We start from the raw sequence: 25,097 nt of genomic DNA, 5'->3' as shown, positions 1-25,097 counted from the left end.
AACTCAGTGATTAGAAGGTTTGACCTGAAACGTTGAACCCAAAATATGTTGACTCACCAGATATCGTCGCAAGAATAATCAAAATATGACTTTTCATGCTTAAAATCCGCCTATATCGACAGAGTTCCATATAATCTCAATGTGCACGACCAACCGCTTTAGGGCTATTTATGTTGAACACTAACGGAAAGTGGGAGGATTTCATGTTCCTTCCTCTTCTCAGATTTTTTTTTAGTGTTAAAAAAAAAACCTTTTGAGAGATTCCGGTTTATGATCTGAATCCCAAGCACCGTAAAAAGAACTGCTGCTGCCTATAAGAGAGAGAGACGAATTTTATGTTATAAGTAACCTTAAAGTATAATAAAAATGTGCTCATCAGCATTTTCTGTGACGTTCTGCGAAGTCCATCTCTGTCCACTAGGCGCCGCTGCTGGAACATTAAACTAAACGAAGGCAACGCAGCTGACTGGTCCCCAGATAATCTACACAGAAATATCATAATTATATACCTACAATTCATGTCAGACAGCGACTACGATGGCCAAGACATGAAGACGAAGAAAGGAAGAAAGAACAAAAAGGGGGTTGTTTTTGGAGAAGTGTAATTAAATCTTATTTTTTGAGTTAGGCAATTGTTTTTTAATGTTTGTATTTTAAAGGTTTGGTTAAGTTTATTTCAGAACCGCCAGAGTCTCGCTTCTATTTTCCACACAAGAGAAATCTGACAGAACTTCTTGAAAAAGTGTTCTATTTGAAATTTATCTAAAATTATAATGAAATTACCGCTATGTTAGTTGCATGGTTGTAACAAAGCAGCAAGGATCAGTTTGTTTGACTCCACCCACAAGAGGTGGCGCCAGGTGTGTTCCTCCTCAGCCAATGAGTTCCTTGCTAGCATCAGCTGTGAGGAAGTGGGTTTTGTTAGGTGAGATGGGTTTTTTACAGATCTATCTGAGCATTAAATGCTGTGACATGCGACTGAAGTGTGTTTGTGCGTTTCAGTGTGGTGAATCACTCCGTTGCTTCAGTGCCAGAGGCCAGCAGAGATGGTGGCCACTGTCCTCCCTTTGCCCTTTTCTTTCACCTCTCTTCTTGGTTAATGCACAGAAACATCAGCACTATGCTAGTTTGGATGTCAGGCTGTTGTTGCTAACTGTGTCTGTCTTTGTTCCAGTGACTGTGAGAGCCGGGAGGTTCTCACACTCTTGTGCCAAGGTAAGATGTTTGCTGAGATATACTATCACTGTCCGACACACTCTGGACACTCTCCCACCTTATTTCACACGCTGGGCTACTCTTTCTCTCGTGATCTTTGTGTTTTTCTTTGCTTCCTTGATGCTTACACATCCTGTCTGGCATTTTAATCCCCTCCTTTATGCCTATCTTGTCTGTTTTCCCCCAGTTGTGTCCTAACATTACCCCCACACTGTTTGATTTTCTATCTGCTCTCTCCCCTCAGACTGCGGCAGGCGTAGTTTTGCAGCAGACCGTATAGTCGGTGGTGTAGATGCCAGGCAGGGAAGTTGGCCTTGGCAGGTGAGCCTCCAGTATGATGGAGTCCACCAGTGCGGGGGGTCCATCATCTCAAACCGCTGGATCGTCTCTGCAGCACACTGCTTCCCCAAGTAAGCAAGAGAGCTGCATAAAATGCAAACTCTTGTCTGTATGGATACAAGAGCAGTATATATCTTCTGTGCTAGGCGGTATAGCTTTCTTAACCGCTGGAGTGTGTTGCTGGGCTCCATCTCCAACAAACCTGTCAATGCCAACGTGGCAGAGGTTAAGACTATCGTTTACCACAGCAGCTACCTGCCCTTTGTGGATGCTAACATCGACGACAACAGCAGGGACATCGCCGTTCTCGCCCTCACCCAGCCTCTCACGTTCAACGGTATGAAGGCAGACACACACACACACACACACACACATACACACGATTTCATGATAACAGTTTTTACAGATGAGGAAGAAGGAGCGCAATCTCTTTTCCACGGAAACGCTGACGCTAACGCTGCTAACGCTGATGCAGCCTTTGATGTCCTGCTCTCAGCAGTGAGCAGGCTGCAAACACAGCACCCTGACGCCCTCCTCCTCATCTCTGGAGACTTCAATCATGCCTCTCCATCATCTTCTCTGCCCAAATTCACCCAGTACGTCACATGCCACACCAGGGACAATAAAACACTGGACCTCTTCTATGCCAACACCAAGGAGGCATACCACTCTCTCCCACTCCCTCCCCTGGGCCGTGCCGACCACAACCTTGTACACCTCCGGCCTGTGTACAAACCTCTTGTGCAGAGGCAGCCTGCTGTCACCCGCACAGTGAAGAAATGGTCCGAAGAAGCCGAAGAGGCCCTGAAAGACTGTTTCAACACGACCCTGTGGGATGTATTCAGCGACGCCCATGGGGAGGACATTGACAACCTCACCAGCTGCATCACTGACTACATTAATTTTTGCGTGGAGAACACCGTACCCACCAGGACTGTACGGAGCTTCTCCAACAGCAAGCCCTGGATCACCCCAGACATAAAGGCCCTCCTGAAGGAGAAGAAGAGGGCTTTTGTGTCTGGAGACAAGGAAGAGCTGAAGACTGTGCAGAGAGAACTGAGGAGGAAGATCAGACAGGAGAAGGACAACTACAGGAGGAAGATGGAAAACCAGCTGCAGCAGAACAACATCTGTGGGGTATGGAAGGGCCTGAAGACCATCTCGGGCTTCAAGGAGCAGAAGTCCCAACCTGTGGGCGACCGGGGGTGGGCTAACGACCTGAACTTGTTTTTCAATAGATTTGATCAGGTACCCACCCCTCCCCCAGCCCAGTCTCCTCTGCTGTTACCCCCGCCACTGTCTGTGCCTGCAACCCATTGTTCCTCCTGTCCCCCCTCCCCCTCTCTCATGAACTTCAGCTCACACATTCCCGACACTTCACACCCTGGCCCATGCCCATCCCCCCCACCAACACCTCCCTGCTCCAGCCTGTCCCTCACACCACACCAGGTGAGGAAGGCCCTGAAGAAGAACAGGGCCAGGAAAGCGACGGATCCGGATGGCATCAGCTCCAGGCTCCTGAAGTCCTGCGCAGACCAGCTGTGTGGGATCTTCAGTCACATGTTCAACCTGAGCCTGAGGCTGGGGAGAGTGCCACAGCTGTGGAAGACGTCCTGCATCGTCCCAGTGCCGAAAACACCGCACCCAGGAGCTCAACAGCTACAGGCCGGTGGCTCTGACGTCTCATCTGATGAAGATGCTGGAGAGACTCATCCTCGATCACCTGCGCCCACTGGTGAGCTCCTTCATGGACCCGCTGCAGTTCGCCTACCAGCCGAGCATCGGGGTGGACGATGCCGTCATCTACCTCCTCCACACCTCCCTCACTCACCTGGAGAAGGCTGGAAGCACTGTGAGGATCATGTTTTTTGATTTCTCCAGTGCATTCAACACCATCCAGCCCAGGCTGCTGGGGGACAAGCTGCAGGTAGCTGGGGTGGATCACCACCTCACAACATGGATTCTGGACTACCTCACACAAAGACCACAGTTTGTGAGGGTGAAGGGCTCCCAGTCAGATCGGCTTCTCTGCAGCACCGGTGTCCCGCAGGGAACAGTTCTGGCTCCTTTCCTGTTCACCCTCTACACCGCGGACTTCTCATACAGCACATCTTCATGTCACCTCCAGAAGTTCTCTGACGACTCTGCTGCTGTCGGCCTCATCACGGACGGGGACGATACGGGGTACAGAGAACTTATCCAGGGCTTTGTGGACTGGAGCCTGCGGAACAACCTCCAGATCAACGCTGGCAAAACCAAGGAGCTGGTGGTGGATTTCCGCAGGCGTAACAACCCCCGCCTGCACCAGTGAACATCCTGGGAACGGATGTTGACGTGGTGGAGTCCTACAAGTACCTGGGTGTTCACCTAAACAATAACCTGGACTGGACACACAACACAGACGCCCTGGTCAAGAAGGGCAACAGCAGACTGTTCCTGCTCAGGAGGCTGAGGTCTTTTGGAGTGCAGGGACCCCTCCTGAGGACTTTCTATGACTCTGTGGTGGGATCAGCCATCTTCTACGGGATAGTCTGCTGGTCCAGTAGCATCACGGACAGGGACAGGAAGAGGATGGACAGACTGGTAAGGAGGGCCAGCTCTGTCCTGGGATGTCCCCTGGACTCAGTGGAGGTGGTGGGAAATGGGAGGATGATGGCTAAGCTGTCATCCATGTTGAACAACACGTCCCACCCCCTACAGGACACCCTGACAGCACTGGGCAGCTCCTTCAGTGAGCGGCTGCTCCACCCTCGCTGTGTGAAGGAGAGGTATCGTAGATCTTTCCTGCCGGCTGCTGTCAGACTGCACAATAAACAGAACACACCCGCTAACACAATCTGAATATTATATATTCTGATATGTATATTGTATTCACCCTCTGTACTATGTACAGGTACACAGAGGCCGAGTATCCATTTATCTGGATTATTGTAAATATACATCCTCTTTGTATATTCCATTTGATTTCTATTTGATTTTATCTTATTTTTCTCTGAGTGCTCTTGTTGCTGTTGTTGCACTGTAAATTTCCCCGTGTGGGACAATAAAGAATCTGAATCTGAATCTGAAATGTTTGTGACCCCACAGCACAGATTTGAATAATTATATCATGTGTACAGATTAACTGAGAACATTAAATGAACTATATACAAATGTCAACTTTTCTGGGCTAATATTTTATGTTAGATTCGTGGCTGGTTAATTGTTGAATTCTTCTTGTTAATTTATAACGTGTTATATAATTGAAGATCTTCCGCTTGGGCATTGCTTCCATCTAGTGTTTATCATATAGAATTACAGCCCCTGTATTCGTGCACGTCAGTAAGATGATGTAATTTGCTTTTTGTGTACATTTACAGAGTACATCCAGCCTGTCTGTCTGCCAACACATGGACAAAGATTAATAGATGGGCAGATGGGAACAATTACTGGCTGGGGAAATGTCGGATACTTCAGTGAGTTTATATTTTATGACAATTGTTATTGTTTTGTTTTTTTTACAAAAGACCGGCTAATATCTACAGAGTTTGACAGTTTTGTTGCCTGTCAGGGCACCTTGCAGATGTCCTTCAGGAGGCACATGTGCCCATCATCAGCGATGCCGTATGCAACGCTCCTGATTACTACGACAACCAGATCACCACTACCATGTTCTGTGCTGGTTATGAGAAAGGAGGCATTGATGCTTGTCAGGTCTGTATTTTCCTCTGTTTATGTATTTTGGTGCACAAATCTAGTCTTTCTGTGCCCTCTCATTCATATGCTTGCATTTCTGTATCTTGGTGGATTTTCTGACCTTCTTAACCTGTGACACAGGGAGACAGCGGCGGTCCCTTCGTGGCAGAAGACTGTCTGTCCAAGACCAGCCGGTATCGTCTGCACGGAGTTGTGAGCTGGGGAACGGGCTGTGCTATGGCCAAGAAACCTGGCGTCTACACCAAAGTTTCCCGATTTCTTCCCTGGATATCTACAGCCATGAGGGTGAGAGACTCTTTCTTTTATGGAGTTTATTTGTCATAATGCCAGAGGAAACGTTGGTGTCACAGATGTGTTTGTGCTTGTCTCCCCCACCAACAGAGCTATCACAACTTACCAGGGGTGCACAAATTGGCTCGGCCATGAAATTGGGTATGAAGCTCTGAGCCGACCTTGCAGAGGTCAGAAGGGACCTCGAGGGTAATAAAGACAGATACTGCTTTCCTGAACCATTAATACCCCAACTGTGAGCAGAGTTACTAACATTGTTTAACCTCTACAGGAGTCTATTTTTGTATAGTTAAAGACTGATTATAAAAGCCAAAGTGAATTTGTAATATGATCAATACTAGAGGCCACTTTTGTGATACAATACATTTTTTTTCTGTGACTTTTCTTTTGCCTTTCTTGTTTTTCCCCCCACTTCTTGTTCACTTTAGTGGCACACAGCATCAAGTTGACAGTTATCTCAAAAAGTGAATTTACATGCAGACTCATGAAATTGTGGATGATAACCGTTTAGTTTGTCCTCCAGATTAAGTACAGCCTGTGCCATTTATTTGTGACTCAAGTTTGTGTTGCTAAAGGCTAACTGCTAATTTTTTAAGATTACTTAAACTGCACATAGGTACGTCATAGCAGAAACTGCATGCAATACCCCGGCTTTAGCATAAAAAGCAGTTATTCAAACATGTTTTGTCTTTTTCCTCACACGAACTGATGCGGACTTCACTCTTGTTGCAATCAGTATTTTGTTCTCGTTGTAAATAGTTTTTTGTTGTTTATGATGTTTATTTGAAGCGTTTTGCGGAGCCACAGTGCAATAAAAAATTGAAATCGTCTTCTCAGAGGAGCTCTTTTGTGTGCTTCTTTAATGCCTATTGTGGCACTGCCTGTGTCCTGGTTGAAAATGCAAGTCAGATATTTAACAAAGTTTGTTCATCTTTATGTTGTAAAGAATTAGGCAAGACTGAGTCCTTGTTCAGAAATGTACCAAATATAAAATAATTAAAATGATCGATACAGTTAGTTCCTGGGTCATCGTGGTGAAATGGTAGCATAGATCACACTGTCAATGCTGTTTTTTCCTTTGGACCTGTGGGGATAAATTAACCAAACATTACAAACACACTTTGCTTCCTTTTACATTGTGCTGTTGTTTTCACCCTTCTATTCATAAACTAAACCAAGAACAAACTGTGCTGCCTGCATGACAAATTCCCCACGTACTCAACACTTCCTTAAACTTAATCAGCTTCACTCTAGATGGCTCTTCAAAATAGAGAGTTCCTCAAAGTTATAACCACAAATTTAATGCTTCATCAGGGCATTTTTAACGCAACTATTGCAGTGTGAAAAGTTTGAAAGTGTGAAAACAGCCACCACCAGACTGGAACAGTGAACCTACCGTGAGCCCTGCACATCTGGACTGTCGCTCAGCCCCTCCAGATCTCTGGATTTGATGTTCACTAATGAGTAGATCACCTCGCCTCCGATGGATGCCGGAGACTGAGAGGAGGAGGAGGAACGGATTGTATGGCGAGCGACGTCTGGCAGAGCGGAGTCTGGCCTTTGGATGTTGCTGTATATGACGTTGGATTCATCAAGCGCCTTCTGATGAAGGCGCCTTTTTTTCCACCTGCTGAGACAACAACAAACATATAAATATAGAATATAGCTCATTCTTCCAGATCACATTTTGACTAAAGTTTCCTTGAAAGTAGCAGCGCGAAAACAGCGTGAAAGTTTCAGGAACGGACTCTCCTAATCTGTCTAGCTCATTTAAAGGTGGAAGAAAAAAAGATTTCTGAAAGCTCTGATCAAAAATTGGTCGCATCAAAGAGAAATTTGTTATTTTATTTGGTAAGGGAAATGAGGGTTAGCGCACATGTGGCTATTCTGGACAAAGAAAAACGTCATCCAACGCCCAGAAAAGGAGAAGCAATAAAAATGGCATTTGAGTGGAGAAAAGTGCAGCATCTTCATTAATGACTGACTCACCAGAACAAAAAGAGGGCGACCACGAGAGCTACGATGAGAGCGAGTCCAATTCCGACCACAGCTGGGAGCATCTGGCTACCTGAGGAGGTCAGACATGTCACCATTTAATCACTTTAACCTAGTTATCTTTGCAAACTCTACCAGACACAAACCCCGCTGCTCCTCATCCACCATGGCCAGCAGCACCTCGGTCGAGTTCTTCCCCCCCACTTGGTTCCTGGCCTGGCAGAGGTACAGTCCAGAGTGCAGCGCCTCCATGGAGGGAATGGACAACACCTGACCTGAGCCCACCTGCGACCCGTTGGAGTTTGTATTTCTGTACCAGATGTAGGTATCTGCAGGGGGGTTAGCATCACTGGAGCAGGTCAGATTCACACTGCTGCCCCACACCACATGGGCTGGGTTAATTGTAATGGTAATGTTCTCTGGGACGTCTGGGAGAAGAACGGGATCCCACACAGTCACATCGTCATCATCAGAAATGTGTTGAGTTGAGTTTATGTCCAGATACGTACAGTAGACCTGGAGGAGGACCGCAGAGGAGTTAAAATGGTCCACCCCTCTGCTGCTGATGTTGTTCCAGGCCTGACAGTGGTACCGCCCGCTGTGATCCGGCTGCACGTCAGGGATGGTGTAGTTCTGCCCCAACCCGATGAAGCGCCCTTCCCTGTAGAGGCTGTACCCGTTGTTTCTCACCGGGGGGTTAGCATCACTGGAGCAGGTCAGAGTCACACTGCTGCCCCACACCACATGGGCTGGGTTAATTGTAATGGAAATGTTCTCTGGGACGTCTGGGAGAAGAACGGGATCCCACACAGTCACATCGCCATCATCAGAAATGTGTTGAGTTGAGTTTATGTCCAGATACGTACAGTAGACCTGGAGGAGGACCGCAGAGGAGTTAAAATGGTCCACCCCTCTGCTGCTGATGTTGTTCCAGGCCTGACAGTGGTACCGCCCGCTGTGATCCGGCTGCACGTCAGGGATGGTGTAGGTCTGCCCCGACCCGATGAAGCGCCCTTCCCTGTAGAGGCTGTACCCGTTGTTTCTCACCGGGGGGCTGGCGTCGCTGTGGCAGGTGAGAACCACCGAACTTCCTCTGACGACGTTCCCGGGTGAACTGATGGTCAAGGTCACTCTGTCAGGAGGATCTGATGGAGGGATGAGCCGGAAGGTTGAAGGATACAGTGAAATATGGATAGAAAAGAGTATGTAAAGGTGGAATGGCATCTTTTTTCAGACACATTTCTTATTTTTATTTCAGTTCATACACATCAGTAATTGCTGTTTTCAAAATTGATTAATGTGACTTCTGCAGAACAGTTTAATTAAGCAGATGTTGAATCAGTGATAGTTGATGAAATTAGGAGAAAGTGTGACGGGCTTACACAGTACATTTACGGCCACGGGAGCAGATCTGACCCTCTCTTGTCCCCGGACAGCACAGTGGTACCTGCCAGTGTCCTCTCGCCTGGCTACAAAGACGTTGCTTACAGGTTGTCCATCCTTGAACCAGACAGCGTCCACTGGCGTGGGACAGCCCGACACACAGGTCAGCCTGATGTCGTCGCCTTCCGCCACGGAGCTCGGCTGCACAGCAGCCGTCAGCTCTGAATCACAGGGAAAAGGGTAAAGTTAGAAGGGTGATTCAAACACTCGCTGGCTGGTTTATTCCTGTTGTTACCTTTTACATACAACTTAGTAGATGTTTTACTCTTCTCTTCGGACCTGGCGTAAAAACTGAAAAAGTAGTTCCCTGCATCGGCGTGTTGCACATCATTTATCTGCAGGCGGCAGTCACTGATGAAGTCGCCCAAATATCGATAGCGCTGCGAGGAATCCCTGAAATTTGGCAAAGAGCCGCGCCTCCAATAACCAACCACCTGCTTGTGTTTCCACCAGTCAACTTCGGTGACAGCGTGGGAAAAAGGTTTGGAATACCGGCAGTTAATCACCGCTGACGCCCCTCTCAGAACGCACAGATCACTGTCCAAGGTCACTTCCAAGGATCCTCTCCGGGCACCTTTCATCCAAGTAAATAAACTCAGTGATTAGAAGATTTGACCTGAAACGTTGAACCCAAAATATGTTGACTCACCAGATATCGTCGCAAGAATAATCAAAAAATGACTTCTCATGCTTAAAATCCGACTATATCGACAGAGCTCCATATAATCTCAATGTGCACGACCAACCGCTTTAGGGCTATTTATGTTGAACACTAACCGAAAGTGGGAGGATTTCATGTTACTTCCTCTTCTCAGATTTTTTTTTAGTGTTAAAAAAAAAACCTTTCGGGAGATTCCGGTTTATGATCTGAATCGCAAGCACCGTAAAAAGAACTGCTGCTGCCTATAAGAGAGAGAGACGAATTTTATGTTATAAGTAACCTTAAAGTATAATAAAAATTTGCTCATCAGCATTTTCTGTGACGTTCTGCGAAATCCATCTCTGTCCACTAGGCGCCGCTGCTGGAACATTAAACTAAACGAAGGCAACGCAGCTGACTGGTCCCCAGATAATCTACACAGAAATATCATAATTATGTACCTACAATTAATGTCAGACAGCGACTACGATGGCCAAGACAAGACAAGAAGAAGAAGAAAGGAAGAAAGAACAAAAAGGGGGTTGTTTTTGGAGAAGTGTAATTAAATCTTATTTTTTGAGTTAGGCAATTGTTTTTTAATGTTTGTATTTTAAAGGTTTGGTTAAGTTTATTTCAGAACCGCCAGAGTCTCGCTTCTATTTTCCACACAAGAGAAATCTGACAGAACTTCTTGAAAAATTGTTCTATTCGAAATTTATCTAAAATTATAATGAAATTACCGCTGTGTTAGTTGCATGGTTGTAACAAAGCAGCAAGGATCAGTGTGTTTGACTCCACCCACAAGAGGTGGCGCCAGGTGTGTTCCTCCTCAGCCAATGAGTTCCTTGCTAGCATCAGCTGTGAGGAAGTGGGTTTTGTTAGGTGAGATGGGTTTTTTACAGATCTATCTGAGCATTAAATGCTGTGACATGCGACTGAAGTGTGTTTGTGCGTTTCAGTGTGGTGAATCACTCCGTTGCTTCAGTGCCGGAGGCCAGCAGAGATGGTGGCGAGTTCTTCTGCGTCAAACAGGAAGAGCTCAGCTACGGCAAGAAAATCAAAGACGCGTTGTTCCCGTGGTAAGCTCCACCCGTCTGTGCGACGCTGCACCGACAGCCACTGTCCTCCCTTTGCCCTTTTCTTCCACCTCTCTTCTTGGTTAACGCACAGAAACATCAGCACTATGCTAGTTTGGACGTCAGGCTGTTGTTGCTAACTGTGTCTGTCTTTGTTCCAGTGACTGTGAGAGCCGGGAGGTTCTCACACTCTTGTGCCAAGGTAAGATGTTTGCTGAGATATACTATCACTGTCCGACACACTCTGGACACTCTCCCACCTTATTTCACACGCTGGGCTACTCTTTCTCTCGTGATCTTTGTGTTTTTCTTTGCTTCCTTGATGCTTTTGTGGCAGGGCGTGGCCTGCCCTCCGAACAGGTGCCATATGGAGGTAGTGCCTTAATTGGTGGGTGGGGAGAAAAGGTTTATATAAGGCACTGCCTCCAGCTGGCTTTAGTTTAAGGATGGGCGATACCACACTTTTGGGATTCGATACGATACCGATACTTTTTCTTGTATTTTCATCGATATCGATCCCGATACCGTTCATTTCTTACTGGCAATTTTTGTCAGTCAAAATATTATTACATTTAAGACAAATACAGACCATTTATATACAATTTATTATGGTCAATTGATTACTAGGATTTCCTTATCCTTTAAACCTGCATAAGACAGTTGTTCCATAAAAAAATAATTAGAACAATGTCTGACACCATCACACCTTTAGTGCACTTGAGGTATGTCATCACACTTTACTGAAGTCTCAGATTGCTGTTCAGAAATCGTATCATATTCACATTTTCTGCTTTACACATTGCGTCTCTGGCTGATTATTTCCTCCGGCTCTGCCTTTTGCTGACTGTGTCGGCTCGGCGGGCGATGTTGCAGGTTGATGCTCATTCCCTATCTCCTGTCACGTGACATGGGCCAGCTCAGTACGCCGCCAGGTATAGGGGCGTCCCGGCACATATTAATTTAAGTAACTAATCTAAAACGGCGGAAAGTGATGCATACACCCCAATTTTTTTTTTTAGTTAGTATCGATATTTATAAAAGAACATCGATACCAAATGAGTAGCTTGTGAGTATCGATATATCGTTACCACGGGATCGATCTGCCCATCCTTACTTTAGTTGATTTCCCCCTTCAACGAAGGTGTAGCGTGGTTGCAGCTTATCTGGGCTGTTTGACCAACTGAACCTGTCCCAGAATGAGCATGCTGTCTGGCAGCGCCAAGGTAAAAGCACGGCATGCTAACGCATATTTCCTCTGGTTACGACGTAAAGTGCAACAGTGCTGGAACGTGTGCTTGCTACTTGTTGCAGAAGGTTGGTGCTTCCTCCCGCCATCCTTCCGTCCAGAGCGCTTTGCCGTAAGGGCGTGCGCGCTAGTTGGCACTGGGCAGGTGAGGCGCAGCAATGCGCGTCACTGACTCCGCCACTCACTTAGTTGATAAATGGTAATGGGGCTGTTCTCGCTGCAGTTGGCTGCCGGCTGGTGTCAGTGGGTCGCGATGCCCCAGCGGGAACCCCTCATGGAGTAGATTACCTCGCTTACTGGACCCACTGCTGCTTTGGCTCGGTCCTTTGGTTCAGGATTCTCTCTCCCCTCGCTCTCTCCCCTCGCTCCCCTTGCTCTCGGAGAAACGGCGCTGAGACGTGGTGGTGCCGCCGAGGCGACCACGGAGCTTTTGCCTAAATTTTAGACTCTTAACAGTGTGTAAATTGTATCAATTATATTACTTTTTTAGGTTTTGTTGCTTTTCGTTTCTTGGTTGACGTTAAGTTCTTTTAGACGACCTGGTCACCATTTATTTGCCTGTCTGTGTGAGGTGTGTGTGTGTGTGTGTGTGTGTGCGCTCGTCGCGTCTGATTGTTTATCACTGTAAATTTAATTGTTCTCTTTTCTTTGTGGACAGGTGCTGCGGGCCACGGCGGGGACCCAACCCCTGGTGGAGGGCGTTTTCATCACCCCTCGTGTGTAGTTTGTTTGCAGTAGCACGGGTGTTTTTAGTTTGTTTATCTCCCCTAATTGAGTTTTACCTGCCGGTGGGGCCCCAGCCCTGTCCACCCCTTTTGTTTGACTTTTGTACAGCTGAGTTATTTTTTGTTGAGTATTGGATTTAATAAAATTGTAGTGCCTAACCCTCAATCCTGTCTCTGCCTCTGGAATAGAACCTTATCTGCGCGTGCCTGTTCTCTGGTTAATTCCTGGGGTGAAACTCCCCAGGTGGCGTTGTCGTTAACCGTTCCACCTCTCTCCACCCCGCCACACTTTCACATCCTGTCTGGCATTTTAATCCCCTCCTTTATGCCTATCTTGTCTGTTTTCCCCCAGTTGTGTCCTAAAATTACCCCCACACTGTTTGATTTTCTATCTGCTCTCTCCCCTCAGACTGCGGCAGGCGTAGTTTTGCAGCAGACCGTATAGTCGGTGGTGTAGATGCCAGGCAGGGAAGTTGGCCTTGGCAGGTGAGCCTCCAGTATGATGGAGTCCACCAGTGCGGGGGGTCCATCATCTCAAACCGCTGGATCGTCTCTGCAGCACACTGCTTCCCCAAGTAAGCAAGAGAGCTGCATAAAATGCAAACTCTTGTCTGTATGGATACAAGAGCAGTATATATCTTCTGTGCTAGGCGGTATAGCTTTCTTAACCGCTGGAGTGTGTTGCTGGGCTCCATCTCCAACAAACCTGTCAATGCCAACGTGGCGGAGGTTAAGACTATCGTTTACCACAGCAGCTACCTGCCCTTTGTGGATGCTAACATCGACGACAACAGCAGGGACATCGCCGTTCTCGCCCTCACCCAGCCTCTCACGTTCAACGGTATGAAGACACACACACACACACACACACACATATACACACAATTTCATGATAACAGTTTTTACAGATGAGGAAGAAGGAGCGCAATCTCTTTTCCACGGTAATGTTTGTGACCCCACAGCACAGATTTGAATAATTATATCATGTGTACAGATTAATTGAGAACATTAAATGAACTATATACACATGTCAACTTTTCTGGGCTAATATTTTATGTTAGATTCGTGGCTGGTTAATTGTTGAATTCTTCTTGTTAATTTATAACATGTTATATAATTGAAGATCTTCCACTTGGGCATTGCTACCACCTAGTGTTTATCATATAGAATTACAGCCCCTGTATTAGTGCACGTCAGTAAGATGATGTAATTTTCTTTTTGTGTACATTTACAGAGTACATCCAGCCTGTCTGTCTGCCAACACATGGACAAAGATTAATAGATGGGCAAATGGGAACAATTACTGGCTGGGGAAATGTCGGATACTTCAGTGAGTTTATATTTTATGACAATTGTTATTGTTTTTGTGTTTTACAAAAGATCGGCTAATATCTACAGAGTTTGACAGTTTTGTTGCCTGTCAGGGCACCTTGCAGATGTCCTTCAGGAGGCACATGTGCCCATCATCAGCGATGCCGTATGCAACGCTCCTGATTACTATGACAACCAGATCACCACTACCATGTTCTGCGCTGGTTATGAGAAAGGAGGCATTGATGCTTGTCAGGTCTGTATTTTCCTCTGTTTATGTATTTTGGTGCACAAATCTAGTCTTCCTGTGCCCTCTCATTCATATGCTTGCATTTCTGTATCTTGGTGGATTTTCTGACCTTCTTAACCTGTGACACAGGGAGACAGCGGCGGTCCCTTCGTGGCAGAAGACTGTCTGTCCAAGACCAGCCGGTATCGTCTGCACGGAGTTGTGAGCTGGGGAACGGGCTGTGCTATGGCCAAGAAACCTGGCGTCTACACCAAAGTTTCCCGATTTCTTCCCTGGATATCTACAGCCATGAGGGTGAGAGACTCTCTTTCTTTTATGGAGTTTATTTGTCATAATACCAGAGGAAACGTTGGTGTTACAGATGTGTTTGTGCTTGTCTCCCCCACCAACAGAGCTATCACAACTTACCAGGGGTGCACAAATTGGCTCGGCCATGAAATTGGGTATGAAGCTCTGAGCCGACCTTGCAGAGGTCAGAAGGGACCTCGAGGGTAATAAAGACAGATACTGCTTCCTGAACCATTAATACCCCAACTGTGAGCAGAGTTACTAACATTGTTTAACCTCTACAGGAGTCTATTTTTGTATAGTTAAAGACTGATTATAAAAGCCAAAGTGAATTTGTAATATGATCAATACTAGAGGCCACTTTTGTGATACAATACATTTTTTTTCTGTGACTTTCTTGTTTTTTCCCCCCACTTCTTGTTCACTTTAGTGGCACACAGCATCAAGTTGACAGTTATCTCAAAAAGTGAATTTACATGCAGACTCATGAAATTGTGGATGATAACCGTTTAGTTTGTCCTCCAGATTAAGTACAGCCTGTGCCATTTATTTGGGACTCAAGTTTGTGTTGCTAAAGGCTAACTGCTAATTTTTTTAAGATTACTTAAACTGCACATAGGTATGTCATAGCAGAAACTGCATGCAATACCCCGGCTTTAGCATAAAAAGCAGTTATTCAAACATGTTTTGTCTTTTTCCTCACACGAACTGATGCGGACTTCACTCTTGTTGCAATCAGTATTTTGTTCTCGTTGTAAATAGTTTTTTGTTGTTTATGATTATTTGAAGCGTTTTGCGGAGCCACAGTGCAATAAAACATTGAAATCGTCTTCTCAGAGGAGCTCTTTTGTGTGCTTCTTTAATGCCTATTGTGGCACTGCCCGTGTCCTGGTTGAAAATGCAAGTCAGATATTTAACAAAGTTTGTTAATCTTTATGTTGTAAAGAATTAGGCAAGACTGAGTCCTTGTTCAGAAATGTACCAAATATAAAATAATTAAAATGATCGATACAGTTAGTTCCTGGGTCATCGTGGTGAAATGGTAGCATAGATCACACTGTCAATGCTTTTTTCCTTTGGACCTGTGGGGATAAATTAACCAAACATTACAAACACACTTTGCTTCCTTTTACATTGTGCTGTTTTCACCCTTCTATTCATAAACTAAACCAAGAACAAACTGTGCTGCCTGCATGACAAATTCCCCACATACTCAACACTTCCTTAAACTTAATCAGCTTCACTCTAGATGGCTCTTCAAAATAGAGAGTTGCTTCATCAGGGAGTTTTTAACGCAACTATTGCAGTGTGAAAAGTTTGAAAGTGTGAAAACAGCCACCACCAGACTGGAACAGTGAACCTACCGTGAGCCCTGCACATCTGGACTGTCGCAGCCCCTCCAGATCTCTGGATTTGATGTTCACTAATGAGTAGATCACCTCGCTTCTCATGGATGCCGGAGACTGAGAGGAGGAGATCGTATGGCGAGCGACGTCTGGCAGAGCGGAGTCTGGCCTTTGGATGTTGCTGTATATGATGTTGGATTCATCAAGCACCTTCTGATGAAGGCGCCTTTTTTTCCACCTGCTGAGACAACAACAAACATATAAATATAGAATATAGCTCATTCTTCCAGATCACATTTTGACTAAAGTTTCCTTGAAAGTAACAGCGTGAAAACAGTGTGAAAGTTTCGGGAACGGACTCTCCTAATCTGTCTAGCTCATTTGAAGGTGGAAGAAAAAAAGATTTCTGAAAGCTCTGATCAAAAATTGGTCGCATCAAAGAGAAATTTGTTATTTTATTTGGTAAGGGAAATGAGGGTTAGCCCACATGTGGCTATTCTGGACAAAGAAAAACGTCATACAACACCCAGAAAAGGAGAAGCAATAAAAATGACATTTGAGTGGAGAAAAGTGCAGCATCTTCATTAATGACTGACTCACCAGAACAAAAAGAGGGCGACCACGAGAGCTACGATGAGAGCGAGTCCAATTCCGTACACAGCTGGGAGCATCTGGCTACCTGAGGAGGTCAGACATGTCACCATTTAATCACTGAACCGATGGTCAAGGTCACTCTGTCAGGAGGATCTGATGGAGGGATGAGCCGGAAGGTTGAAGGATACAGTGAAATATGGATAGAAAAGAGTATGTAAAGGTGGAATGGCATCTTTTTTCAGACACATTTCTTATTTTTATTTCAGTTTATACACATCAGTAATTGCTGTTTTTAAAATTGATTAATGTGACTTCTGCAGAACTGTTCAATTAAGCCGATGTTGAATCAGTGATAGTTGATGAAATTAGGAGAAAGTGTGACGGGCTTACACAGTACATTTACGGCCACGGGAGCAGATCTGACCCTCTCTTGTCCCCGGACAGCACAGTGGTACCTGCCAGTGTCCTCTCGCCTGGCTACAAAGACCTCGTTGCTTACAGGTTGTCCATCCTTGAACCAGACAGTGTCCACTGGCGTGGGACAGCCCGACACACAGGTCAGCCTGATGACGTCGCCTTCCGCCACGGAGCTCGACTGCACAGCAGCCGTCAGCTCTGAATCACAGGGAAAAGGGTAAAGTTAGAAGGGTGATTCAAACACTCGCTGGCTGGTTTATTCCTGTTGTTACCTTTTACATACAACTCAGTAGATGTTTTACTCTTCTTTTCGGACCTGGTGTAAAAACTGAAAGAGTATTTCCCTGCATCGGTGTGTTGCACATCATTTATCTGCAGGCTGCAGTCACTGATGAAGTCGCCCAAATATCGATAGCGCTGCGAGTAATCCCTGAAATTTGGCAAAGAGCCGGGCCTCCAATAACCAACCAGCTGATATTGTTTCCACCAGCCAACTCCGGTGACAGCGTGGTAAAAAGGTTTGGAATACCGGCAGTTAATCACCGCTGACGCCCCTCTCAGAACGCACAGATCACTGTCCAAGGTCACTTCCAAGGATCCTCTCCGGGCACCTTTCATCCAAGTAAATAAACTCAGTGATTAGAAGATTTGACCTGAAACGTTGAACCCAAAATATGTTGACTCACCAGATATCGTCGCAAGAATAATCAAAATATGACTTTTCATGCTTAAAATCCGCCTATATCGACAGAGCTCCATATAATCTCAATGTGCACGACCAACCGCTTTAGGGCTATTTATGTTGAACACTAACCAAAAGTGGGAGGATTTCATGTTCCTTCCTCTTCTCAGACTTTTTTTTTAGTGTTAAAAAAAAAACCTTTTGAGAGATTCCGGTTTATGATCTGAATCGCAAGCACTGTAAAAAGAACTGTTGCTGCCTATAAGAGAGAGAGACGAATTTTATGTTATAAGTAACCTTAAAGTATAATAAAAATGTGCTCATCGGCATTTTCTGTGACGTTCTGCGAAATCCATCTCTGTCCACTAGGCGCCGCTGCTGGAACATTAAACTAAACGAAGGCAACGCAGCTGACTGGTCCCCAGATAATCTACACAGAAATATCATAATTATGTACCTACAATTAATGTCAGACAGCGACTACGATGGCCAAGACATGAAGACGAAGAAAGGAAGAAAGAACAAAAAGGGGGTTGTGTTTGGAGAAGTGTAATTAAATCTTATTTTTTGAGTTAGGCAATTGTTTTTTAATGTTTGTATTTTAAAGGTTTGGTTAAGTTTATTTCAGAACCGCCAGAGTCTCGCTTCTATTTTCCACACAAGAGAAATCTGACAGAACTTCTTGAAAAATTGTTCTATTCGAAATTTATCTAAAATTATAATGAAATTACCGCTGTGTTAGTTGCATGGTTGGAACAAAGCAGCAAGGATCAGTGTGTTTGACTCCACCCACAAGAGGTGGCGCCAGGTGTGTTCCTCCTCAGCCAATGAGTTCCTTGCTAGCATCAGCTGTGAGGAAGTGGGTTTTGTTAGGTGAGATGGGTTTTTTACAGATCTATCTGAGCATTAAATGCTGTGACATGCGACTGAAGTGTGTTTGTGCGTTTCAGTGTGGTGAATCACTCCGTTGCTTCAGTGCCGGAGGCCAGCAGAGATGGTGGCGAGTTCTTCTGCGTCAAACAGGAAGAGCTCAGCTACGGCAAGAAAATCAAAGACGCGTTGTTCCCGTGGTAAGCTCCACCCGTCTGTGCGACGCTGCACCGACAGCCACTGTCCTCCCTTTGCCCTTTTCTTTCACCTCTCTTCTTGGTTAACGCACAGAAACATCAGCACTATGCTAGTTTGGACGTCAGGCTGTTGTTGCTAACTGTGTCTGTCTTTGTTCCAGTGACTGTGAGAGCCGGGAGGTTCTCACACTCTTGTGCCAAGGTAAGATGTTTGCTGAGATATACTATCACTGTCCGACACACTCTGGACACTCTCCCACCTTATTTCACACGCTGGGCTACTCTTTCTCTGGTGATCTTTGTGTTTTTCTTTGCTTCCTTGATGCTTTTGTGGCAGGGCGTGGCCTGCCCTCCGAACAGGTGCCATATGGAGGTAGTGCCTTAATTGGTGGGTGGAGAAAAGGTTTATATAAGGCACTGCCTCCAGCTGGCTTTAGTTTAAGGATGGGCGATACCACACTTTTGGGATTCGATACGATACTGATACTTTTTCTTGTATTTTCATCGATATCGATCCCGATCCCGATACCGTTCATTTCTTACTGGCAATTTTTGTCAGTCAAAATATTATTACATTTAAGACAAATACAGACCATTTATATACAATTTATTATGGTCAATTGATTACTAGGATTTCCTTATCCTTTAAACCTGCATAAGACAGTTGTTCCATAAAAAAATAATTAGAACAATGTCTGACACCATCACACCTTTAGTGCACTTGAGGTATGTCATCACACTTTACTGAAGTCTCAGATTGCTGTTCAGAAAAAGTATCATATTCACATTTTCTGCTTTAACACGATTGCGTCTCTGGCTGATTATTTCCTCCGGCTCTGCCTTTTGCTGACTGTGTCGGCTCGGCGCAGGCTATGTTGCAGGTTGATGCTCATTCCCTATCTCCTGTCACGTGACATGGGCCAGCTCAGTACGCCGCCAGGTATAGGGGCGTCCCGGCACATATTAATTTAAGTAACTAATCTAAAACGGCGGAAAGTGATGCATACACCCCAATTTTTTTTTAGTTAGTATCGATATTTATAAAAGAACATTGATACCAAATGAGTAGCTTGTGAGTATCGATATATCGATACCACGGGATCGATCTGCCCATCCTTAGCTTTAGTTGATTTCCCCCTTCGACGAAGTTGTAGCGTGGTTGCAGCTTATCTGGGCTGTTTGACCAACTGAACCTGTCCTAGAATGAGCATGCTGTCTGGCAGCGCCAAGGTAAAAGCACGGCATGTGTGACCGGTGTATGTCTGCGTTGTGTTATTTTTGTGGTTGTGGTGCGTAGAGTAGCCACGGGACATAGTTGAACTTTTGGAGGCACTCTCCGTTTAATCTCTTCCCAACACGAGAATTGCAAAAGGGCAAGAAAAACATACCTGGTCAAAATAAAACAGCAAAATTAACATGTGCCGCTATTTGCTGATCCAGCCCAAACTACAGAGAAGACAACATGGAGTTAGCACCATCGCACCTGTTCACATCAATAAAACACTACATCGGAGCAACATCAGAGCTCAATATAAACTTGACTAGAACTGTAGTGTTATAAGAGTGACAAATTAAGACAAAATAATAACAAAAAGACACTTAAAACAAGGGATTACAAAAGATGACTGACCTCTTCCCAACACGAGAATTGCAAAAGGGAAGAGGAAGTCGCGACCCTCGAATTTATACAGGTGCACCAAGGGGGACACACGAAGAAGAAATAAAATACAGACGAAGTGACTGGAGGACCAAGACAGCACAGTAAAACAAACACCAGGTATGTTCAACAATAATAAACAAAAGAACAATTTTGTGTAATTATAATACAATATTATATGTACCTGTTACACATGCTAACGCATATTTCCTCTGGTTACGACGTAAAGTGCAACAGTGCTGGAACGTGTGCTTGCTACTTGTTGCAGAAGGTTGGTGCTTCCTCCCGCCATCCTTCCGTCCAGAGCGCTTTGCCGTAAGGGCGTGCGCGCTAGTTGGCACTGGGCAGGTAAGGCGCAGCAATGCGCGTCACTGACTCCCCCACTCACTTAGTTGATAAATGGTAATGGGGCTGTTCTCGCTGCAGTTGGCTGCCGGCTGGTGTCGGTGGGTCGCGATGCCCCAGCGGGACCCCTCATGGAGTAGATTACCTCGCTTACTGGACCCACTGCTGCTTTGGCTCGGTGCTTTGGTTCGGGATTCTCTCTCTCTCGCTCTCTCCCTCTCCCCTCGCTCCCCTTTGCTCGGAGAAACGGCGCTGAGACGTGGTGGTGCCGCCGAGGCGACCACGGAGCTTTTGCCTAAATTTTAGACTCTTAACAGTGTGTAAATTGTATCAATTTATATTTACTTTTTTAGGTTTTGTTGCTTTTCGTTTCTTGGTTGACGTTGTGTTCTTTTAGACGACCTGGTCACCATTTATTTGCCTGTCTGTGTGAGGTGTGTGTGTGCGCGTGTGCGCTCGTTGCGTCTGATTGTTTATCATTGTAAATTTAATTGTTCTCTTTTCTTTGTGGACAGGTGCTGCGGGCCACGGCGGGGACCCAACCCCTGGTGGAGGGCGTTTTCATCACCCCTCGTGTGTAGTTTGTTTGCAGTAGCACGGGTGTTTTTAGTTTGTTTATCTCCCCTAATTGAGTTTTACCTGCCGGTGGGGCCCCAGCCCTGTCCACCCCTTTTGTTTGACTTTTGTACAGCTGAGTTATTTTTTGTTGAGTATTGGATTTAATAAAATTGTAGTGCCTAACCCTCAATCCCGTCTCTGCCTCTGGAATAGAACCTTATCTGCGCGTGCCTGTTCTCCGGTTAATTCCTGGGGTGAAACTCCCCAGGTGGCGTTGTCGTTAACCGTTCCACCTCTCTCCACCCCGCCACACTTTCACATCCTGTCTGGCATTCTAATCCCCTCCTTTATGCCTATCTTGTCTGTTTTCCCCCAGTTGTGTCCTAAAATTACCCCCACACTGTTTGATTTTCTATCTGCTCTCTCCCCTCAGACTGCGGCAGGCGTAGTTTTGCAGCAGACCGTATAGTCGGTGGTGTAGATGCCAGGCAGGGAAGTTGGCCTTGGCAGGTGAGCCTCCAGTATATGGAGTCCACCAGTGGGGGGGTCCATCATCTCAAACCGCTGGATCGTCTCTGCAGCACACTGCTTCCCCAAGTAAGCAAGAGAGCTGCATAAAATGCAAACTCTTGTCTGTATGGATACAAGAGCAGTATATATCTTCTGTGCTAGGCGGTATAGCTTTCTTAACCGCTGGAGTGTGTTGCTGGGCTCCATCTCCAACAAACCTGTCAATGCCAACGTGGCGGAGGTTAAGACTATCGTTTACCACAGCAGCTACCTGCCCTTTGTGGATGCTAACATCGACGACAACAGCAGGGACATCGCCGTTCTCGCCCTCACCCAGCCTCTCACGTTCAACGGTATGAAGGCAGACACACACACACACACACACACACGATTTCATGATAACAGTTTTTACAGATGAGGAAGGAGCGCAATCTCTTTTCCACGGAAATGTTTGTGACCCCACAGCACAGATTTGAATAATTATATCATGTGTACAGATTAACTGAGAACATTAAATGAACTATATACACATGTCAACTTTTCTGGGCTAATATTTGATGTTAGATTCGTGGCTGATTAATTGTTGAATTCTTCTTGTTAATTTATAACGTGTTATATAATTGAAGATCGTCCACTTGGGCATTGCTTCCACCTAGTGTTCATCATATAGAATTACAGCCCCTGTATTAGTGCACGTCAGTAAGATGATGTAATTTTTTTTGTGTGTACTTACAGAGTACATCCAGCCTGTCTGTCTGCCAACACATGGACAAAGATTAATAGATGGGCAAATGGGAACAATTACTGGCTGGGGAAATGTCGGATACTTCAGTGAGTTTATATTTATGACAATTGTTATTGTTTTTTTTTTTTTTACAAAAGACCGGTTAATATCTACAGAGTTTGACAGTTTTGTTGCCTGTCAGGGCACCTTGCAGATGTCCTTCAGGAGACACATGTGCCCATCATCAGCGATGCCGTATGCAATGCTCCTGATTACTATGACAACCAGATCACCACTACCATGTTCTGTGCTGGTTATGAGAAAGGAGGCATTGATGCTTGTCAGGTCTGTATTTTCCTCTGTTTATGTATTTTGGTGCACAAATCTAGTCTTTCTGTGCCCTCTCATTCATATGCTTGCATTTCTGTATCTTGGTGGATTTTCTGACCTTCTTAACCTGTGACACAGGGAGACAGCGGCTTTCCCTTCGTGGCAGAAGACTGTCTGTCCAAGACCAGCCGGTATCGTCTGCACGGAGTTGTGAGCTGGGGAACGGGCTGTGCTATGGCCAAGAAACCTGGCGTCTACACCAAAGTTTCCCGGTTTCTTCCCTGGATATCTACAGCCATGAGGGTGAGAGACTCTCTTTCTTTTACGGAGTTTATTTGTCATAATACCAGAGGAAACGTTGGTGTTACAGATGTGTTTGTGCTTGTCTCCCCCACCAACAGAGCTATCACAACTTACCAGGGGTGCACAAATTGGCTCGGCCATGAAATTGGGTATGAAGCTCTGAGCCGACCTTGCAGAGGTCAGAAGGGACCTCTAGGGTAATAAAGACAGATACTGCTTCCCTGAACCATTAATACCCCAACTGTGAGCAGAGTTACTAACATTGTTTAACCTCTACAGGAGTCTATTTTTGTATAGTTAAAGACTGATTATAAAAGCCAAAGTGAATTTGTAATATGATCAATACTAGAGGCCACTTTTGTGATACAATACATTTTTTCTGTTTGCCTTTCTTGTTTTTCCCCCCACTTCTTGTTCACTTTAGTGGCACACAGCATCAAGTTGACAGTTATCTCAAAAAGTGAATTTACATGCAGACTCATGAAATTGTGGATGATAACCGTTTAGTTTGTCCTCCAGATTAAGTACAGCCTGTGCCATTTATTTGGGACTCAAGTTTGTGTTGCTAAAGGCTAACTGCTAATTTTTTAAGATTACTTAAACTGCACATAGGTATGTCATAGCAGAAACTGCATGCAATACCCCGGCTTTAGCATAAAAAGCAGTTATTCAAACATGTTTTGTCTTTTTCCTCACGCGAACTGATGCGGACTTCACTCTTGTTGCAATCAGTATTTTGTTCTCGTTGTAAATAGTTTTTTGTTGTTTATGATGTTTATTTGAAGCGTTTTGCGGAGCCACAGTGCAATAAAAAATTGAAATCGTCTTCTCAGAGGAGCTCTTTTGTGTGCTTCTTTAATGCCTATTGTGGCACTGCCTGTGTCCTGGTTGAAAATGCAAGTCAGATATTTAACAAAGTTTGTTAATCTTTATGTTGTAAAGAATTAGGCAAGACTGAGTCCTTGTTCAGAAATGTACCAAATATAAAATAATTAAAATGATCGATACAGTTAGTTCCTGGGTCATCGTGGTGAAATGGTAGCATAGATCACACTGTCGATGCTGTTTTTTCCTTTGGACCTGTGGAGATAAATTAACCAAACATTACGAACACACTTTGCTTCCTTTTACATTGCTGTTGTTTTCACCCTTCTATTCATAAACTAAACCAAGAACAAACTGTGCTGCCTGCATGACAAATTCCCCACGTACTCAACACTTCCTTAAACTTAATCAGCTTCACTCTAGATGGCTCTTCAAAATAGAGAGTTCCTCAAAGTTCTAACCACAAATTTAATGCTTCATCAGGGCGTTTTTAACGCAACTATTGCAGTGTGAAAAGTTTGAAAGTGTGAAAACAGCCACCACCAGACTGGAACAGTGAACCTACCGTGAGCCCTGCACATCTGGACTGTCGCTCAGCCCCTCCAGATCTCTGGATTTGATGTTCACTAATGAGTAGATCACCTCGCCTCCGATGGATGCCGGAGACTGAGAGGAGGAGGAGGAAGGGATCGTATGGCGAGCGACGTCTGGCAGAGCGGAGTCTGGCCTTTGGATGTTGCTGTATATGACGTTGGATTCATCACCTTTTTTTCCACCTGCTGAGACAACAACAAACATATAAATATAGAATGTAGCTCATTCTTCCAGATCAGATTTTGACTAAAGTTTCCTTGAAAGTAGCAGCGTGAAAACAGCGTGAAAGTTTCTGGAACAGACTCTCCTAATCTGTCTAGCTCATTTAAAGGTGGAAGAAAAAAAGATTTCTGAAAACTCTGATGAAAAATTGGTCGCATCAAAGAGAAATTTGTTATTGTATTTGGTAAGGGAAATGAGGGTTAGCCCACATGTGGCTATTCTGGACAAAGAAAAACATCATCCAACGCCCAGAAAAGGAGAAGCAATAAAAATGGCATTTGAGTGGAGAAAAGTGCAGCATCTTCATTAATGACTGACTCACCAGAACAAAAAGAGGGCGACCACGAGAGCTACGATGAGAGCGAGTCCAATTCCGTACACAGCTGGGAGCGTCTGGCTACCTGAGGA

General features: G+C 45.2%; 4 protein-coding genes, 3 long non-coding RNA genes and 1 pseudogene across 13 annotated transcripts; 4 read left to right on the top strand and 4 right to left on the bottom strand.

The window, feature by feature from the left end:
- Positions 1-518: 518 nt before the first annotated feature.
- Positions 519-6,377, top strand: LOC130532428 (serine protease hepsin-like). The gene is made up of 8 exons (XM_057045083.1): positions 519-584; positions 1,140-1,215; positions 1,460-1,625; positions 1,701-1,891; positions 4,914-5,009; positions 5,105-5,247; positions 5,371-5,535; positions 5,632-6,377. Exons 1-8 carry the CDS (start codon positions 519-521, stop codon positions 5,674-5,676), a joined length of 948 nt encoding a protein of 315 aa, XP_056901063.1. The 3' UTR covers positions 5,677-6,377.
- On the bottom strand, positions 6,372-9,901 carry LOC130532141 (B-cell receptor CD22-like). 3 transcript variants are annotated; one of them, XM_057044511.1, is made up of 9 exons: positions 9,629-9,901; positions 9,215-9,553; positions 8,919-9,140; positions 8,403-8,681; positions 8,046-8,321; positions 7,683-7,964; positions 7,531-7,609; positions 6,938-7,171; positions 6,372-6,625 (listed from the first exon to the last, which is right to left on the bottom strand). In XM_057044511.1, exons 1-9 carry the CDS (start codon positions 9,699-9,701, stop codon positions 6,568-6,570), a joined length of 1,842 nt encoding a protein of 613 aa, XP_056900491.1. In that variant the 5' UTR covers positions 9,702-9,901; the 3' UTR covers positions 6,372-6,567. The 3 variants fall into 3 exon arrangements, with proteins under 3 accessions (XP_056900491.1, XP_056900489.1, XP_056900490.1); XM_057044509.1 differs by having other exon boundaries at positions 7,683-8,321; XM_057044510.1 differs by having other exon boundaries at positions 6,938-7,168; positions 7,683-8,321.
- A 276-nt stretch (positions 9,902-10,177) lies between these two features.
- LOC130532135 (serine protease hepsin-like) lies at positions 10,178-15,351 on the top strand. 5 transcript variants are annotated; one of them, XM_057044507.1, is made up of 10 exons: positions 10,178-10,501; positions 10,579-10,698; positions 10,857-10,897; positions 12,600-12,657; positions 13,076-13,241; positions 13,419-13,507; positions 13,901-13,996; positions 14,091-14,233; positions 14,357-14,521; positions 14,620-15,351. In XM_057044507.1, exons 2-10 carry the CDS (start codon positions 10,623-10,625, stop codon positions 14,662-14,664), a joined length of 879 nt encoding a protein of 292 aa, XP_056900487.1. In that variant the 5' UTR covers positions 10,178-10,501; positions 10,579-10,622; the 3' UTR covers positions 14,665-15,351. The 5 variants fall into 5 exon arrangements, with proteins under 5 accessions (XP_056900487.1, XP_056900483.1, XP_056900486.1 ...); XM_057044503.1 differs by having other exon boundaries at positions 10,214-10,501; positions 13,317-13,507; XM_057044506.1 differs by lacking the exons at positions 10,857-10,897; positions 12,600-12,657 and having other exon boundaries at positions 10,218-10,501; positions 13,317-13,507.
- Positions 15,352-15,420: 69 nt separating this feature from the next.
- LOC130532139 (uncharacterized) lies at positions 15,421-16,573 on the bottom strand. The gene is made up of 3 exons (XR_008952266.1): positions 16,462-16,573; positions 15,869-16,102; positions 15,421-15,589 (listed from the first exon to the last, which is right to left on the bottom strand). It is a non-coding gene; the product is annotated as an uncharacterized LOC130532139 (long non-coding RNA).
- Positions 16,574-16,576: 3 nt separating this feature from the next.
- LOC130532427 (lachesin-like) lies at positions 16,577-17,702 on the bottom strand (the record flags this gene model as incomplete). Its single annotated transcript, XM_057045082.1, has 4 exons — positions 17,559-17,702; positions 17,145-17,483; positions 16,846-17,070; positions 16,577-16,608 (listed from the first exon to the last, which is right to left on the bottom strand). Coding segments are annotated over exons 1-4 (669 nt in total), but the record flags the coding sequence as incomplete, so codon positions are not given.
- A 166-nt stretch (positions 17,703-17,868) lies between these two features.
- On the top strand, positions 17,869-23,880 carry LOC130532426 (serine protease hepsin-like; annotated as a pseudogene).
- On the bottom strand, positions 19,937-20,144 carry LOC130532140 (uncharacterized). The gene is made up of 2 exons (XR_008952267.1): positions 20,010-20,144; positions 19,937-19,966 (listed from the first exon to the last, which is right to left on the bottom strand). It is a non-coding gene; the product is annotated as an uncharacterized LOC130532140 (long non-coding RNA).
- LOC130532138 (uncharacterized) lies at positions 20,447-21,371 on the top strand. The gene is made up of 2 exons (XR_008952265.1): positions 20,447-20,626; positions 20,705-21,371. It is a non-coding gene; the product is annotated as an uncharacterized LOC130532138 (long non-coding RNA).
- Positions 23,881-25,097: the final 1,217 nt, after the last annotated feature.

Source organism: Takifugu flavidus, chromosome 10 (genome assembly GCF_003711565.1).
Source record: "Takifugu flavidus isolate HTHZ2018 chromosome 10, ASM371156v2, whole genome shotgun sequence".
Taxonomy (NCBI): Eukaryota; Metazoa; Chordata; class Actinopteri; order Tetraodontiformes; family Tetraodontidae; genus Takifugu; species Takifugu flavidus.
This window is presented reverse-complemented; position numbering and strand designations above follow the sequence as displayed.